This window comes from Dipodomys spectabilis, unplaced genomic scaffold (assembly GCF_019054845.1).
Source record: "Dipodomys spectabilis isolate Male_0828 unplaced genomic scaffold, ASM1905484v1 ptg000329l, whole genome shotgun sequence".
In the NCBI taxonomy this organism is placed as follows: domain Eukaryota; kingdom Metazoa; phylum Chordata; class Mammalia; order Rodentia; family Heteromyidae; genus Dipodomys; species Dipodomys spectabilis.
This window is the reverse complement of record NW_024871006.1, coordinates 5,930,783-5,944,326: the sequence shown is the minus strand read 5'-3', so window position 1 is coordinate 5,944,326 and position 13,544 is coordinate 5,930,783. Positions and strand designations below refer to the sequence as shown.

The 13,544-nt window shown below is 62.4% G+C and overlaps 1 protein-coding gene across 7 annotated transcripts in view; it reads right to left on the bottom strand.

Annotated features, from left to right (window-relative positions):
- Nucleotides 1-4,165: 4,165 nt before the first annotated feature.
- Nucleotides 4,166-13,544, bottom strand: part of Septin9 (septin 9) — a 139,176-nt gene continuing 129,797 nt past the window's right edge. For all 7 annotated transcript variants that reach the window (XM_042702655.1, XM_042702659.1, XM_042702658.1 and 4 more), the window contains 8 exons: nucleotides 12,603-12,731; nucleotides 12,096-12,177; nucleotides 11,688-11,825; nucleotides 9,306-9,423; nucleotides 8,553-8,648; nucleotides 8,304-8,400; nucleotides 6,040-6,091; nucleotides 4,166-5,861 (listed from right to left, as the gene is read on the bottom strand). In XM_042702655.1, the coding sequence (XP_042558589.1) occupies nucleotides 5,726-5,861; nucleotides 6,040-6,091; nucleotides 8,304-8,400; nucleotides 8,553-8,648; nucleotides 9,306-9,423; nucleotides 11,688-11,825; nucleotides 12,096-12,177; nucleotides 12,603-12,731 (848 nt within the window). In that variant the 3' untranslated portion in view covers nucleotides 4,166-5,725. The remainder of the gene's footprint in view (nucleotides 5,862-6,039; nucleotides 6,092-8,303; nucleotides 8,401-8,552; nucleotides 8,649-9,305; nucleotides 9,424-11,687; nucleotides 11,826-12,095; nucleotides 12,178-12,602; nucleotides 12,732-13,544) is intronic.

The window sequence follows — 13,544 nt, the reverse complement described above, 5'->3', positions numbered from 1 at the left end:
TCGGGGGCTGGAGCTAGCAGAGGCGATATTACAAATGATGCGATCTGATTACACTAATTACTAATAATGGCCCCAGCCAGGAACCCAACCACAAGTCAATTCATTTTAAAAGCTGTATAATAATGTTTAGGATAAGGAATTAATTTTTATAGCCACTAGAGCAATTGAACTTCCACTGCAACACAGATTTATTACAAATTGAATTTTCCCCTCAAGTGGTTAATGTAAAGAGTGTGTGGGTAGAGCTGGGGGGAGGGGGAGCCCCTGGTCTTGCTCCCCCCCACTGACACCAGTGGTGGGGGCTTGGAGGCGTGTGTGCACATGGGCGCATGCACCTCGCGCTCCCCAAGGCACACGCGGCTCCCCGGGCCTCCCCCCTCCCATTCCAGGTGTGGCCTTGACCTCGGAGGTTGGGTGGGGCTGGGCGCCCCACTGTCTGGAAGAAAAGGCGGGGGACCCGAGTTCTCTTCTGCAAGTCCGCCACACTGTGAAGGGACTTCTCGGTGGCTCCGCCCCTGCCCTGCCAATGTCACCCACCCTGCTGTCTGATGTGACGCACCTGCTCTGGGACTCTGTCAGCTTTTGGCCAAGTTGGGCCTGGCATCAGGCCAGGGAGTGGAGCACCCAGACTTGGACGTTTTTTGTTTTGGGGTTGGCACCAGGGCTTGGACTTGGGGCCTGGGTCTGTCCCTCAGCTTTTTTACTTGGGACTGGTGCTCCATCATTTGAGCCACAGGCCTACTTTCAGGTTTTTGTTGTTGTTGTTGTTTTGTTTTTTGCTGGTTCATTGGAGACAGGAGTGGCATGAACGTTCCTGCCCGGGCTGGCTTTGAACCGCGATCCTCACATCTCGGCCACCAGAGTAGCTAGGATGACAGGCGTGAGCCACTGGCGCCTGGCAAAATCAAATTTTTAAATGAACGACAGGGTAACTGCACAAAGATAGAGGATTCTGGATGTTATACTAACCTTTGGGGTCTGGGAGTGAAGCCCCACATCACCCCCCTCCCTCCTGGGGGCCCCACTGCCGCCGAGGGAAGGGCGGCAAATGCCAACCTCAGAGCCTGGAGGAGAAACTATTCAACTGCCTATTTGTTCCGAGAGAGAAAGAGTACAATGAATGACTAGAAAGCCCCTAAATTACAAGTGTGGGTTACAGTAATTGCTAAATTACAGAGCTCCAACTTTATTAGATACCCCCTCCCAGCATCGGAGGCTTCCGGGACTGCCTTGAACCGACACCAGCATTGAGGATGAGCCGGGTGCGCAGCAGCAGCAGCAGGATCTGCGGGGAATGGAAGCCAGGACTTGGCATTGGGGGCCAGGACCCCGGGATCAATGGGGGCCCGGACCCAGGAGTAATTTCCCGGGGAAGCACCATGCAGCATCGTGAGCAGGAGCTGGACAGACGGAGGTATTGGTGGGTGTTGAATTTGGGGGAACAAAGTTGAGGCTTAAAAGTTGGCTTTGGCCCATGGATTTGGAGTTTTTTCCAGGTCGACTTAGTGCGCGGGCACAGGCAGAGCGCCCTCTGTTGAGGGACGGTGTTCCGGCCACAAGCTCCACCTGAGCCTTGGAAACAAGAGCCCCCCCTTCCTTAAATGGCTGCCCGCCAGGAAGTGACCCCGCCTGCCCCTGCCATCCCACCCGGGGGGACCTCATCCTGCCCTTAAAGGGAGTGAGTCGGTGGCTCACGCCTGTCATCCTAGCCAACCAGGAGACTGAGATCTAAGGATTGCCGTTGAACGCCAGCCCAGGCAGACACATCCCAGAGACTCACCTCCAAAGACTCAGAAAAAAAAGCCAGAAGGGGAGCTGTGGCTCAAGTGGCAGAGCACCAGCCTTGGGGGTGGGGGTGGGGGAATGGGAGGCTCCGTGTTCAAACAGAGCCCTAACTCCCGGTGCCTCCCCATCTCCAGCCCGCCACCCCCACCGCAGCGCAGCAGGCTCAGCCAGGCGGGTGGAAGCCTCCTGGCGGGCGCGCGCTCAGGCCTCCACAGTGGGGCCTCTCCTGGACCCGGAGTCGGGACAGAACTAAGCGCTGTGCCTTCAGGCTGGACGGATGCCTTGCTGCTGGGTATCCCCGAGGGGCACAGCCATGGTCTGTCCACGAAGCCACTGCCCTGTGGGGTCTCGGGTTTCTCCAGTGGAACGGGGCTCTGATGATGGGATTACTCAGGGAGATGTTAGAGGCCGCGGCAGCGTTCTATGAGCTGGTGCAATGGGCCTGTGCCGGGGGAGTGGGAGGGGGAGGAGGGGGGAGCAGGTGGCGGCGGCCCGCACAGTGGTGGGTAATGAGCGGCTCCCTGGCAGCGAGCGCTCTCCAAGTAATTAGTTTTTAAACCAGGCAGACGGTTCAAGAACCACTTACTCGGGGCAGCTTTAATTATTTCTGCTCCCGTCTCCTGAAGATTACAACGTTCTCTGAGAGGGGGAGGGGAGGTGTGCCCTAGCTGGGCAGTCTGTGGTCATTCAGCTGACACTGGTCTGCAGCCCAGGGGAACTTGCTGGAAGCTGGGGCAGGTATAGCTAGCTGGGCAGGGCCCCCAAGACACATGCTAGGCTGGCCAGGCTTGCAGCCCTGACGGTCCAGCATCAGGCTGGGGATGGGTTCAAGCGGCAGCACACCTGCCCCGAGTTCAAATCCCAGTACTTACCCCCCCCCCCCACAGAGTCCAGACCTGGAAAAGAGACAGCAAGGCCACTTTTCAGGGCTAAAGGATAAAGAAAATTCTAGAACCTGGTACAGGTGGGTGCCAGCTCCAGGGGCCCCCCAGCACAGCTCAGAACCCACCGTGCTGTGGGCTTGTCATCATGTGAACGTGGAATTTTACGCCCGGGCCCACAGGTGGATCCAGGGTGTGACAGAGCTGAAAGGGGACTGGAAGCTGCCGGAGGAGGAGCCGCAGGAGCAAGTCCCGGGGCCTGTCCCGGACAGTGACTTTCCCATGGCCCACCGGCCCCCCCTTTTCTGCTCCCTCTCCCCTCCCCCTCCTGCTTTCTCTCCCTCCCTCTCTCTGCTTCCTTGCTGCCATTGGGCGAGCAGCTTCTCTCTTCCTCCAGCCTTGGCACCTGACACTGGCCCCTCTCCCTCCGTCCCCCCGACTCCGCTAGAGGCTCCTCCATGCCATCTGGGAGGGAGACCTCCTGACCCTTATCTGAACCCATGTTCAGGAGATGCGGGCTGCAAGGCTGTGTCTCTGCGAAGAGCATCTGGGATGGCAGGGTCATACAGGGTCACAGGAAGGCTTGGCTCCAGGCCCATGGTTCTCAGGGACAGCACGCAAATCCCCCGAAGGGGGCCCTGCCCTCCAGAGACCTGCTGCAGGAGGGAGGGAGGAGAGGAGGAACAGGGCCCTCCTGACTCCTGACCCTGGACTTCGGCCTGCAGATCTGTCAGTTTAAGGACCCAGAACTCCCACCCCCACCCCCCCGCCAGGCTGTCCGGCCATGCCTCTAGAACCCACATTGTCTAGAGGCGATTTCTTCTCCCTGGATGGAACCAAACACTGACTCTTTTGTAGGGCTCCACATAGGAAGACTACTTTTGTGCTGGTTCTAGAGCTTCAACTCAGCGCCTGGGTGCTGTCCTTAGCTCCCCCCCGCCCCCCAGGATGGTGCTCTACCATTTGAGCCACAGCTCCACTTCCAGCTTTTTGGTGGTTAATTGGAGTCTGTTTCCTGCCTAGGCTGGCTTCAAACTACAATCCTCCATCTCAGCCTCCTGAGTAGCTAGGATGACAGGCGTGAGCCACCGGTGCTTGGCTTTGACATACGAAGTCTTAAAAATTTCAAAAAGAAAAATAACTTTCCAGGTTCCATGACTTACAAGGTTGCTCACAGCGCCTCCTTGTGGAGACTCTGGAAATCCACCCCGGCTTCTCAGGAGTCCCAAACCCCAGGACGTGCTCCCAGCAGCTGAACCACCTCCCCAGCTGCCAGCCCCCTCCCCACCCCGTGCCCCTTCCTTTAAGAAATGCTCTGAGCCACTGGTCCCCGAGAAGTTCTTATTTTTGCATTTTGTTTTGCCATTCTTGGGGCTCAAACTCGGGGCCTGGATGCTGTCCCTGAGCGTCTTTTCCGCAAGGCTAGCGCTCTACCCGGGCTTGGGGCACGAGCCGCCCTCCTCCTCGGGGTCACAGACGCCCTCCGTGCGGGCCGGAGATTGCATCAGAAACTTTTATTTCAGGAAATACGTTTCAACACGGTTGTCATTTATACAAAAAGACGAATTCTCAGGAGGCACATAGCAAAGGCCATCATGGGTCAGCCGGTGAAGGGGAGCTTTCAAACTCTGGGTTCAGAGAGGGGCGCAGAGCCATCCCAACCTGGGATGCTGTGCCCCCCCTCTCCCGGGACCCCCGGACTGGGCCCTGGTGCTGGACACTTCATTCAAAGTCTTGGTTTTGGCAAAACAAAACAAAACATGGCAAGTTGGCAAGTAAACTGTTGAGCTGAGGGTGGGGCGGGTCTCGCCAAGCTCGGGTGGGGATGGCTGCCACCCAACGCAGGAACACACGCGCACACACGCCGGCACGCACCCCCCCACGCCTCCCACCATCCGCGCGGGCTCCCGGGGTCGGGACACACATGCCCGGTGGAGGCGGGGCAGAGGCCGGAGGGAAGGAAGTGATGGCAGCTGGGGGGGTCTCCCTGGGGCGCAGGCGCCAGGGTGTCATCACCACCCTGCTGCACGCCAGCCCTTGGTCCTCCCGCCCCGGGGGTCTGGCCCGAGGGCACAGGAGACCGCAGGCGGTGGGCCGGTGGGCCGCTCCCGCATGCGGACACGCTTCTGGAGGTGGCGAGACTCAGCGTCAGAGTAACCAACATCTCCGGCCAAACCAAAGACCAGACAGACGGACAGACCTCCCTCCCCCACATCCAGGTAGGGCAGGTCCCCCCCCCCGTGCCCCATCTTCCTTCCAGCACCTTTCCCTGCCTTTCTCCTTCAACTCCTCCACCAGAAGCGCTTGCTCGGGCTTTCCCAAGACTCAGGGTGGGGAGGGGCCCTCTCTGAACCTCTATCACCCAGAACCGTGCGTCTGGAGGTGGGGGGGGGGTGATGACGAGTCCCTCCCTGCAGTCTGTCCCTGTTTCTGGCTGGGGGAGGGGGAGGGGTCCGCAGCGCGCATGCGCGCTGACGGCTAGGATAAAGGCACTTTCTGCTTCAGTACGGCTTCCGGGCGGGGCCGGCGGGCCTGGCCCGTCCAAGCCATCGTGGAAACTGGGTTGTGTAATTTTCTAGCCTCCCCTTGGGAGCAGTGAGCGAGGGGCTCTCTGAGTTGTGGCCCATGCCATGGGGGGGAGTGGGGGGCTCCAGGTTTACCTGGCTGGGCCCCATCCTTCCCGGGCACTGCCTACAGGACGGAGGGGCCTGGTCCCTGCAAGTCGGAACGTGGGGTGGCAGGGGACACAGACAAGCTTTCTGGCTCCCGGGGAGGGGGGGGGAGTGGGTGGAGGGTCAGATTCCCGGGTCCTTTCCTCCAGCCACTGTCCAGCCTCTCCAGTCCTGGGCGAGGCCCGGCGGAGCCCTGCCCGGCCCACGCCACAGCCGGAGAGCTGTGGCACTGACACACTGAGGAGGTGTCTCCACGTGGAACCTGGCTGCGTGGGGCGGGTCGGAGGAGAACACGTGGAAGAAGTGATATAAAATAAGACGGGGCGGGGGGCGGGCCTGGGGGGGACTGGAAGGAGTCGGGGGCAGGGTCCTGGGCGCGGGTGGCATCTACATCTCCTGGGCCTCTGGCTCTTTCTCGTCCACGCCGTTGGCCATGGTGCTGTGACCCTCGTTGAGCCGCTTCACGCGGTACGCTTCGAAGTGGATGCTGCTGGTGATGTCCTTGATATTCTGCATGTGCGTCCTGGGCCAGGCAGGCTGGGCGTCGGTGGTGCGGCCTGGCCTCCCGGGCCTCCGCACACCCGCACGGGCTCGCGTGGCCTCCCTCACCCCGCGCCCTCTCTACGGTCAGCCTGGGGCTGCCCAGGGCCTCTGCCTGCTCCCCGGCCTCCCACCACTCAGGGGCTCCGGCCCGGACTCACCTGATGAGGAGGTCCCGCAGGTAGGCAAACTCACAGTGCATGGTGTTCTCCACTGCGGGCAGGGGACAGAGGGCGTCAGCATCCGGCTGATGATGATGCCCTCACCCCACCCTGGTCTTCCCCTCCCATGTCCAGCAATCCCAGGCCCAAGAGCCGCTTCCCAGGACAGCTCCCGGGGGGGGGGGGGGGGGGGGGCGGAGGCCCTGGCGGCCCCACCCTGCGCTGGGCGGAGGGGCACGGGATGGCGGGACAAACTCAGCTTCTGGGCGCTGTAAGATTTTGGTTCTTTTTTCCTCCCATCTGAGACTGGGACTCGAACTCCCTATCTGATGCTACACACTTGTTGGCAGAATGCTTCCAGCCCCTGTGGAAGGTTTTGGCCTAGCAGCTAAGAACCGGGGTGCAGAGGAGAGCCCTGGGAGGGGAGGGGGAGGGTCGGCCAGGCGGTCCAGCAGAGACCCGAGGCGGGGTGGGCTGCGGAGCCAGGACTGATGTGGTGATTTACAGAAAGCCCAGGCTCTCTGCTCTTATCCCCCACGGCTCTGCCCTGCCACACGCGTGCTCGGGCTCACAGGAGACAAACAGAGACCATGCAAGTGGTCCTTGACCCCCAAAACCAGCACAGCTCAACGTGACACTGTCGAAGGAAGCGTGCACATGGCCGCCGGGGCGGTGCGGGCAGACAACTCAGGACAGGGCACGTCCTGCTGTGTTCTGTGCCTCCCTGGCGTGCAGGCCTGTGACCCACAGAAGACCTCCCTGCGGGGGGCGTGGGGGGGTACGGGGCAGGGCAGGCACACCCCGGGCGCTCTGGGATAGCCGCAGATAACTACGAGCGTTCCTCCGCTGCAGATGTGAGCGGAACGTGGGGAAGGCGGGGTGTATGTCCGGTGGAGATGGAGCGATGCCCTCATGTGACTTAGGGCAGCACCCTCGGGGGATTCGAGGACAGGAAACGGGTGCAGTGGCGCTCACCAAGAGGGAACCAACAGCAACGCAGAACCCCCTAGCGCTCAGACCTGACGGGCGATCGGGCCCCCAAAGGCCAGGTCCCTGGTCGGGGGCACACACGGGGCAACCCTGGCATGAACTCATCAAGCTCTGGGAGGCGCCCGGGGTCCTTATGAAAGGCTGCCGGATGGGAGACCCCCAGCAAACATCCTCACAGGTTCCCTGGGGTGCTGCGAAGGCTGCAGGCTGGTCCTGTGAATTTCCCAACTATTTCCTCCTGACACCTGCCATTCCCCAATTGGCCACCAGGGAGCAGTATATGCACGTCGATGTGGATCCACCTCCCCCCACCCCTTAACCCCGAATTCTCAACCTCCAAATCATGTCTTTCACACAAAGGTGCTGAAATGCAATATCTGGGATGGGGAACACGGGAGGAGGAGAATCAGGGAGGGGCCGGAGGGAGCGGAGCCTAGGGGAAGCCGGCCTGACTCGGCGCAAACAAAGACCCACTTGTACAGCCAGCAGCCCTGGCCCAGGGCACATTACAGGAGAGGCCGCGCACTGGAAAACACCGCCAGGTGATTCAGACAGCCTCTGGCTGCACCCCACCTGGTGACACCCACACAGTGGGCACAGCAGGGGCGGGGCTGCGGGAGCACCCCAAAAAGGCCTGTGCACCGCTTCACATTCTCATCCAGCTGCAAACGCCCAACTCCTAACTCAAGAGGCTGAGCCTATTAAGAGGGAGGAGGGCCCCGGCATCTGGGGAGAGGGGTGGAAACCTCCAGAATTAAATTGAGATCCTCCATATGGAGCGCGCGCCCTGAGCTCGCGGCCCAGCCAGCGCTGGCTGCCTTGGGAAGCCCTACCTGTCTATGGGATTTCCCCACTTTGCTGGAACCATCCATGGTGGACACTGAGGCCCAAACTCCGACTCTCAACTCTGTGCTTTCTCCACTCTGCCTTTCAGCCAAGCTGTTCCCCAAGGACCCAGTTAGTCCCCGGCCCGCTCTGTCCTTTCCTCCTGCCGTCTCACCCTAGGCGCTGCCGATCCAACCCTAGGCGCTGCCACCAGAGGGGGCCCATCTGGGCCCGGAGCAGACTCAGCTCACCCCTGACCTGTGTGGCTGGGACTTTCTTTGAAGTGTTTGCATAGTGAAGGATTTCCAAGCTGGCCACCCTGAGCTTGGGCAGGTCCCACATCAACACCCCTGTCGGAGGGGAGGCTCCGAGTGCAGCCTGGGGGCCCCACGGTCTAGGGCCACAGGGGTGACTGGCTTGTCATCCGATCTCTGGGCCCCGGCCGGTACCTTCGATGGTGCCCCACTTGGTCTTCCTCCCCAGGATTCTCTTGCCGTTCACTTGGTACTCGTGGTCGCTGCCCACCACGGCAAATGGAATCATCTCCTGGGAGGGGACAGCGGGTGCGTGTCACGGGCCGGGAAAGGCCCAGCCCTTCCCCGAGCCCTGGGGACCCTGGGAGGAGTGGGGGAAGACACCCCGCCCTCCGTGTGCACCACCCGCCCGGGATGTGGGAACGGCACCAGCTGAGCGCGTACCCGGAACTTCTCGTTCACCAGCCGGTCCTCGGAGTCCTCGTCGAACTCCTTCTGGGGGTACACGTCGATGCCGTTGGAGAGCAGGTCCGCCGTGATCTGGGGAGGGAGGGGAGATGCGGGCCGCCCCCGTGAGGTGCTCTGCCCGCCGCCAGCACTAGGCCAGCAGGGGTCGGCCACCTGGGGCCCAGGCCCAAGGCTGCCCCCAGAGACCCCAGACCCTGACAGCCCTGGGAAGCAGGGGCAGCTGCAGATCTGTCCACCCGAGATGCTGGAGAACCCCAAGGAGCTCTGGCCCCCGTCCTGGGTGTCCTGTCCAGCTCATCACAGCCGCACCCCCCACTCCCAAAGGTTGCTGAGTTCTTCGTTTCTGGACCCTTTTTGTAGTAGCCTCCAAGGTCAGCATGGGCCCCTCCCCTCCTATAGTGGCGAGGGAGGGGGTAACTGCCATAGAATAGCCCCCCCACCCCCGCCATGGCCGCCCTGGCACTTCCCCTCCAATGGACACTTTGCTGTGCGTCTGACCACGCCTCCCTAAGCATGCGGGAGCCCCCCCCCCCCCTCCACTGGCCCTCAGAGCTTGTGGAATCCAAGGGCTTCCCTCACACCCACTGGGCGGGAGCCCAGACTCCTCCATTAAAAGTTTCCAGATGGTTCAGAAGTAGGGCACTGTCAGGACAAAGTAGCCCAGGCTGGCCACAGCTTGTCTCCAGGGTCCCGAGAGGCAGGGACAGTGGGGAGGCCCCAGCCCCCTACCCGCTGTTTGAAGTAGGCCCTCTCCTCCAGGGTCAGCGTGTCGGCCTTGGCGATGACAGGGACAATGTTGACCACCTTGCTCAGGCGCTTCATGAACTCGATGTCCAGGGGCCTGAGGCTGAAAGGGCGCAAGGTGACACCACTCAGGCTGGGGTCCTGGGGTGACAGGACTCAGGCTGGGGTCCTGGGGTGACACGACTCAGGCTGGGGTCCTGGGGTGACGGGACTCAGGCCGGGGTCCTGGGGTGACACGACTCAGGCCGGGGTCCTGGGGTGACACGACTCAGGCTGGGGTCCTGGGGTGACACCACTCAGGCTGGGGTCCTGGGGTGACACCACTCAGGCTGGGGTCCTGGGGTGACACCACTCAGGCTGGGGTCTTGGGGTGACGGGACTCGGGCTGGGGCCCTGGGGTGATGGGACTCAGGCTGGGGCCCTGGGGTGACACAACTCAGGCTGGGGTCCTGGGGTGACACCACTCAGGCTGGGGTCCTGGGGTGACACGACTCAGGCTGGGGTCCTGGGGTGATACCACTCAGGCTGGGGTCCTGGGGTGACACCACTCAGGCTGGGGTCTTGGGGTGACGGGACTCGGGCTGGGGCCCTGGGGTGATGGGACTCAGGCTGGGGCCCTGGGGTGACACAACTCAGGCTGGGGTCCTGGGGTGACACCACTCAGGCTGGGGTCCTGGGGTGACACGACTCAGGCTGGGGTCCTGGGGTGACACGACTCAGGCCGGGGTCCTGGGGTGACACGACTCAGGCCGGGGTCCTGGGGTGACACCACTCAGGCTGGGGTCCTGGGGTGACACGACTCAGGCCGGGGTCCTGGGGTGACACGACTCAGGCTGGGGTCCTGGGGTGACACGACTCAGACTGGGGTCCTGAGGTGATGGGACTCAGGCCGGGGTCCTGGGGTGATGGGACTCAGGCTGGGGCCCTGGGGTGATGGGACTGAGGCTGGGATGTAGGGGTACTGGGACTCAGGCTGGAATGTGGGGTGGGGTCCTGTCCAGGGCCCACGCCTGGTGGATGCTGGCAGTGACAGTTATTATGGTCAAGCACTGGCCGAGTGGGTAGTGGGGGGGCTTTCAGGGGCCTCAGACAGAGCAGTACCAGTAAGCTGAGGCGTGCGTGTGTGTGCGTGTGTGCGCGTGCACGCACACGCGTCCAGGGCAAGGCCAGCTAGCTCTAGGCACCCTGTCTACCACCTGTCCTTCCCATGCCCACACATGAGGTAAGCCTCGATTCTGATGCCATCTTGCTTTGACTGGCTGGGACAGGAAAAGAATGGGGGCCCCCAAGACAGGCTGGTGGCTCCCCAGCAAGCCTGGGGTCTGACATGGGCAGTGGAGGAGAGGCCGGTGGAGCCTGACAGAGTGGAGTGTCTGTCCTGCTGGGAAAGCGCGCTTCCAGGCAGAAGCCTCAGCAAAGCTGGCCAAGGCCCACCCATCCCCTGGGACTGGGCGCTGGGGGCGGAAGCCAGGCCCAGGGCCCAGCGGGGTCCTAGCCCAGAGGGTTAGCTCTGGGGAACCACCCTTGGCTAGCCCAGCCGGCGCCACATCAGGGCTCTGTCTCCCTCTGCCGGCCCTCAGCCTCGGCAGAGCTTGGGAATGGCCCGCGGGTGGCCACAGGACCCTAGAGCAGCAGCTCTGCCTTGAGGAGGCCCCATGGCAGGACTCACAGCATCCTGTCTCTGGTGGACTCCTGCTGTCCCCCGTGGGAACCCCACCTCACTGTTAGCCCAACAGACCACCAGCAGCTGCTGCCCTGGGCCTCAGGAAGAGGTGGCCAGCAGGGGGGCAGAAAGGGCCCTAAATCCTGAGGACACACAGGATTCCTAGGGAGCTGCGGACTGACTGGGAGGGAGGAGACACCCCTCCGTGCCTCGCCCCCACACCTGGGCAGGGCATCCAGGGCAGGGCTCTGGGTGCCACTTCAGGGTGGACAGGATGAGAAGACAGTGCCGGACGAGTCAGTCTCGGCCTGCAGCAGCTGTTGCTGAGCCAGGCCAGGCCACTGTTCCCCCTGCCTTCTTCCAAGTAGTCCAAGGGACCAGGGTGGGAGGGTGGTGAGTGGGCGTGGCCAATGAGGTGTGGCTATGTAGTGGGCATGACCACTGAGTGGGTGTGGCTATGCATGGGAGTGGCCACTGTGTAGGCGTGGCTATGGACTGGGCAGGGCATGGCTACAGAGTGGGCGGGGCAGTGGCTCTGGACGGATGTCAAGTAGCTGAGGCTGGCCTCCAGGGGCGTCTCACTCACTTCACTTAATGGCCGCACCCCCCACCCAGCTCCCCACGGCTGGACCCGTGAGGACCATCCCGGGGGTGGTGGAACCCCAGAACCCTTCCCCAGGACCAGGGCCCTGGAGGGGACCTACGAGTGGCCGGTGGCGGGGATAAAGTAGAGGCAGCAGTGGACGCGCGTGTCTGGGATCCGCCTCTTCCGGTTGATGTTGACCTCCTCCTGCAGGTACCTCTCATACTGGTCGTTGATGAATTTCATGATGGGCTGCCAGCTGTGTGGAGAGACCCTGCTCAGCCTCACATGGGACCCTCTGCCTTCATCCCCTTTACCCCAGGTCAAATCCCAGAACTCGGGCAGATGCTTGGCGCTCGGCTCCCAACTTCCCCATGCTGACCTCTGACCTGGGGGCCGGGGCTCGATTGCTATGGTGATTCCACTTTGAGTCTTTGGCGCTCAAGGCACAAGGCTTTAGCAGCACATGGGGCCCAAGTCCCTCTGGTTAGGTGCCCTCCACCCTCCGCCAGCTCCCAGAGCCACTCACCAGTTCTCATTGTTGATGTGGTCTCCGAAGCCGGGCGTGTCGATGACCGTCAGCTTCATGCGAACACCCTTCTCCTCAATATCTGAATAACCCAGAGCACTGGAGTCAGAGGCGCGTCCCAGGGGAGGAAACCATCTGCCCATGGAGCCCAGGGGTCACCACCAGCATGTCCCCTTCCATGGTTCCTGGTGGTATCTATGGGGGCACATGCTAGAGGGCTGGAACCAATCATCCCCCAAGACTTATGATGTCCAGGGGATCCCAGTGAAGTCCTAGACTGCCCTGACCAAGCTGGGCTCCCTTTGTTCTGTGGAAGAAAGGGCCTCACTGCCCAGTCCCCGCCTCCCTGAGAGGCCCCACAGCCCAGTCCAACCCCCAATGCCCAGTCTCCACCCCTACAGCTCAGTCTCCACCCTCAATGTTCAGGCCCCGCCCCACAACCCAGTCTCCACCCTCAATGTCCAGGCCCCGCCCCCACAGCCTAGGCCCCATCCCCGGGGTGCTGACCGTGGGTGATGGACTTGATCTCAATGGTCTTGGGGATGCGCTCCTCAGAAGAGGGCTGCACTGACTTCCGGCTGATTTTCGACTTGAAGAGAGTATTGATTAACGTGGACTTCCCTAAGCCGCTCTGCCCTGAGGACAGAACAGAGGAAGGCTGCTTGGTGAGCGGTTGGTAGGCAAGGCTACAGCGATGCCCAGGCTCACGCCGCGCCGCGCAGGCCGTCAGTGCTGGTGAACTTGCTCAGGGGCTCTGCCTCTGGCCGTGGGTCCAGTGACACAGAGAAGAGACAGCTGGGCGCCAGTGCCTAGCCCAGCTTGGCCACGGAGGCTGAGGGAGGCTCCGAGACACGAGGCCCTGGTGGGAGCAGCAGGCGTGGGCTGTGCCTACAGACCCAGCTTTGAGCCTGGGCTGTGGGTGAACACATGTGCCCAGACCCCTCCTACCACCCCGTAGAGCAGCCTGGGAGTTCAAATTAGATGACGGAGCATTTGCTCCTGAAGCATGAGTTACCATGAGGACCACCCGGGCCCGGGGCTGGGTCCCAAGGCCAGCAGGTGCTTCTACCATGGTGACACCGGGCCACAACAGCCACCAGGAGAGGGACGAAGTCTCCAGGGGCACCTGCCAGGCAGGCAGCTGAGCGAGGCATCCAGGAGGCCGCCAGCCAGGCCTGCTGGGGGTTCGGGCTGAGCTCCTTCGGGCCGAGGGCCACAGTGGAAGGAAGGAGGAGCTCGGCAAACACCATGGTCCAGGCAGGCGTCGCTGGTCACAGCTCGGGCCTGCTCACCCAGGGGATGCCAGGGGTTCTACCGCAGCGGGGCCCCTCTGCGGAGCCGTGGCCCTCCAGGGGGCGCACGGATGCTCACGTGCGTTCACGCTCTCACCCGTTTTACAGAGGAGAGGCTGCCCCTCGGCACTGGCGGGGGGGGGGGGGGGGGACGGCG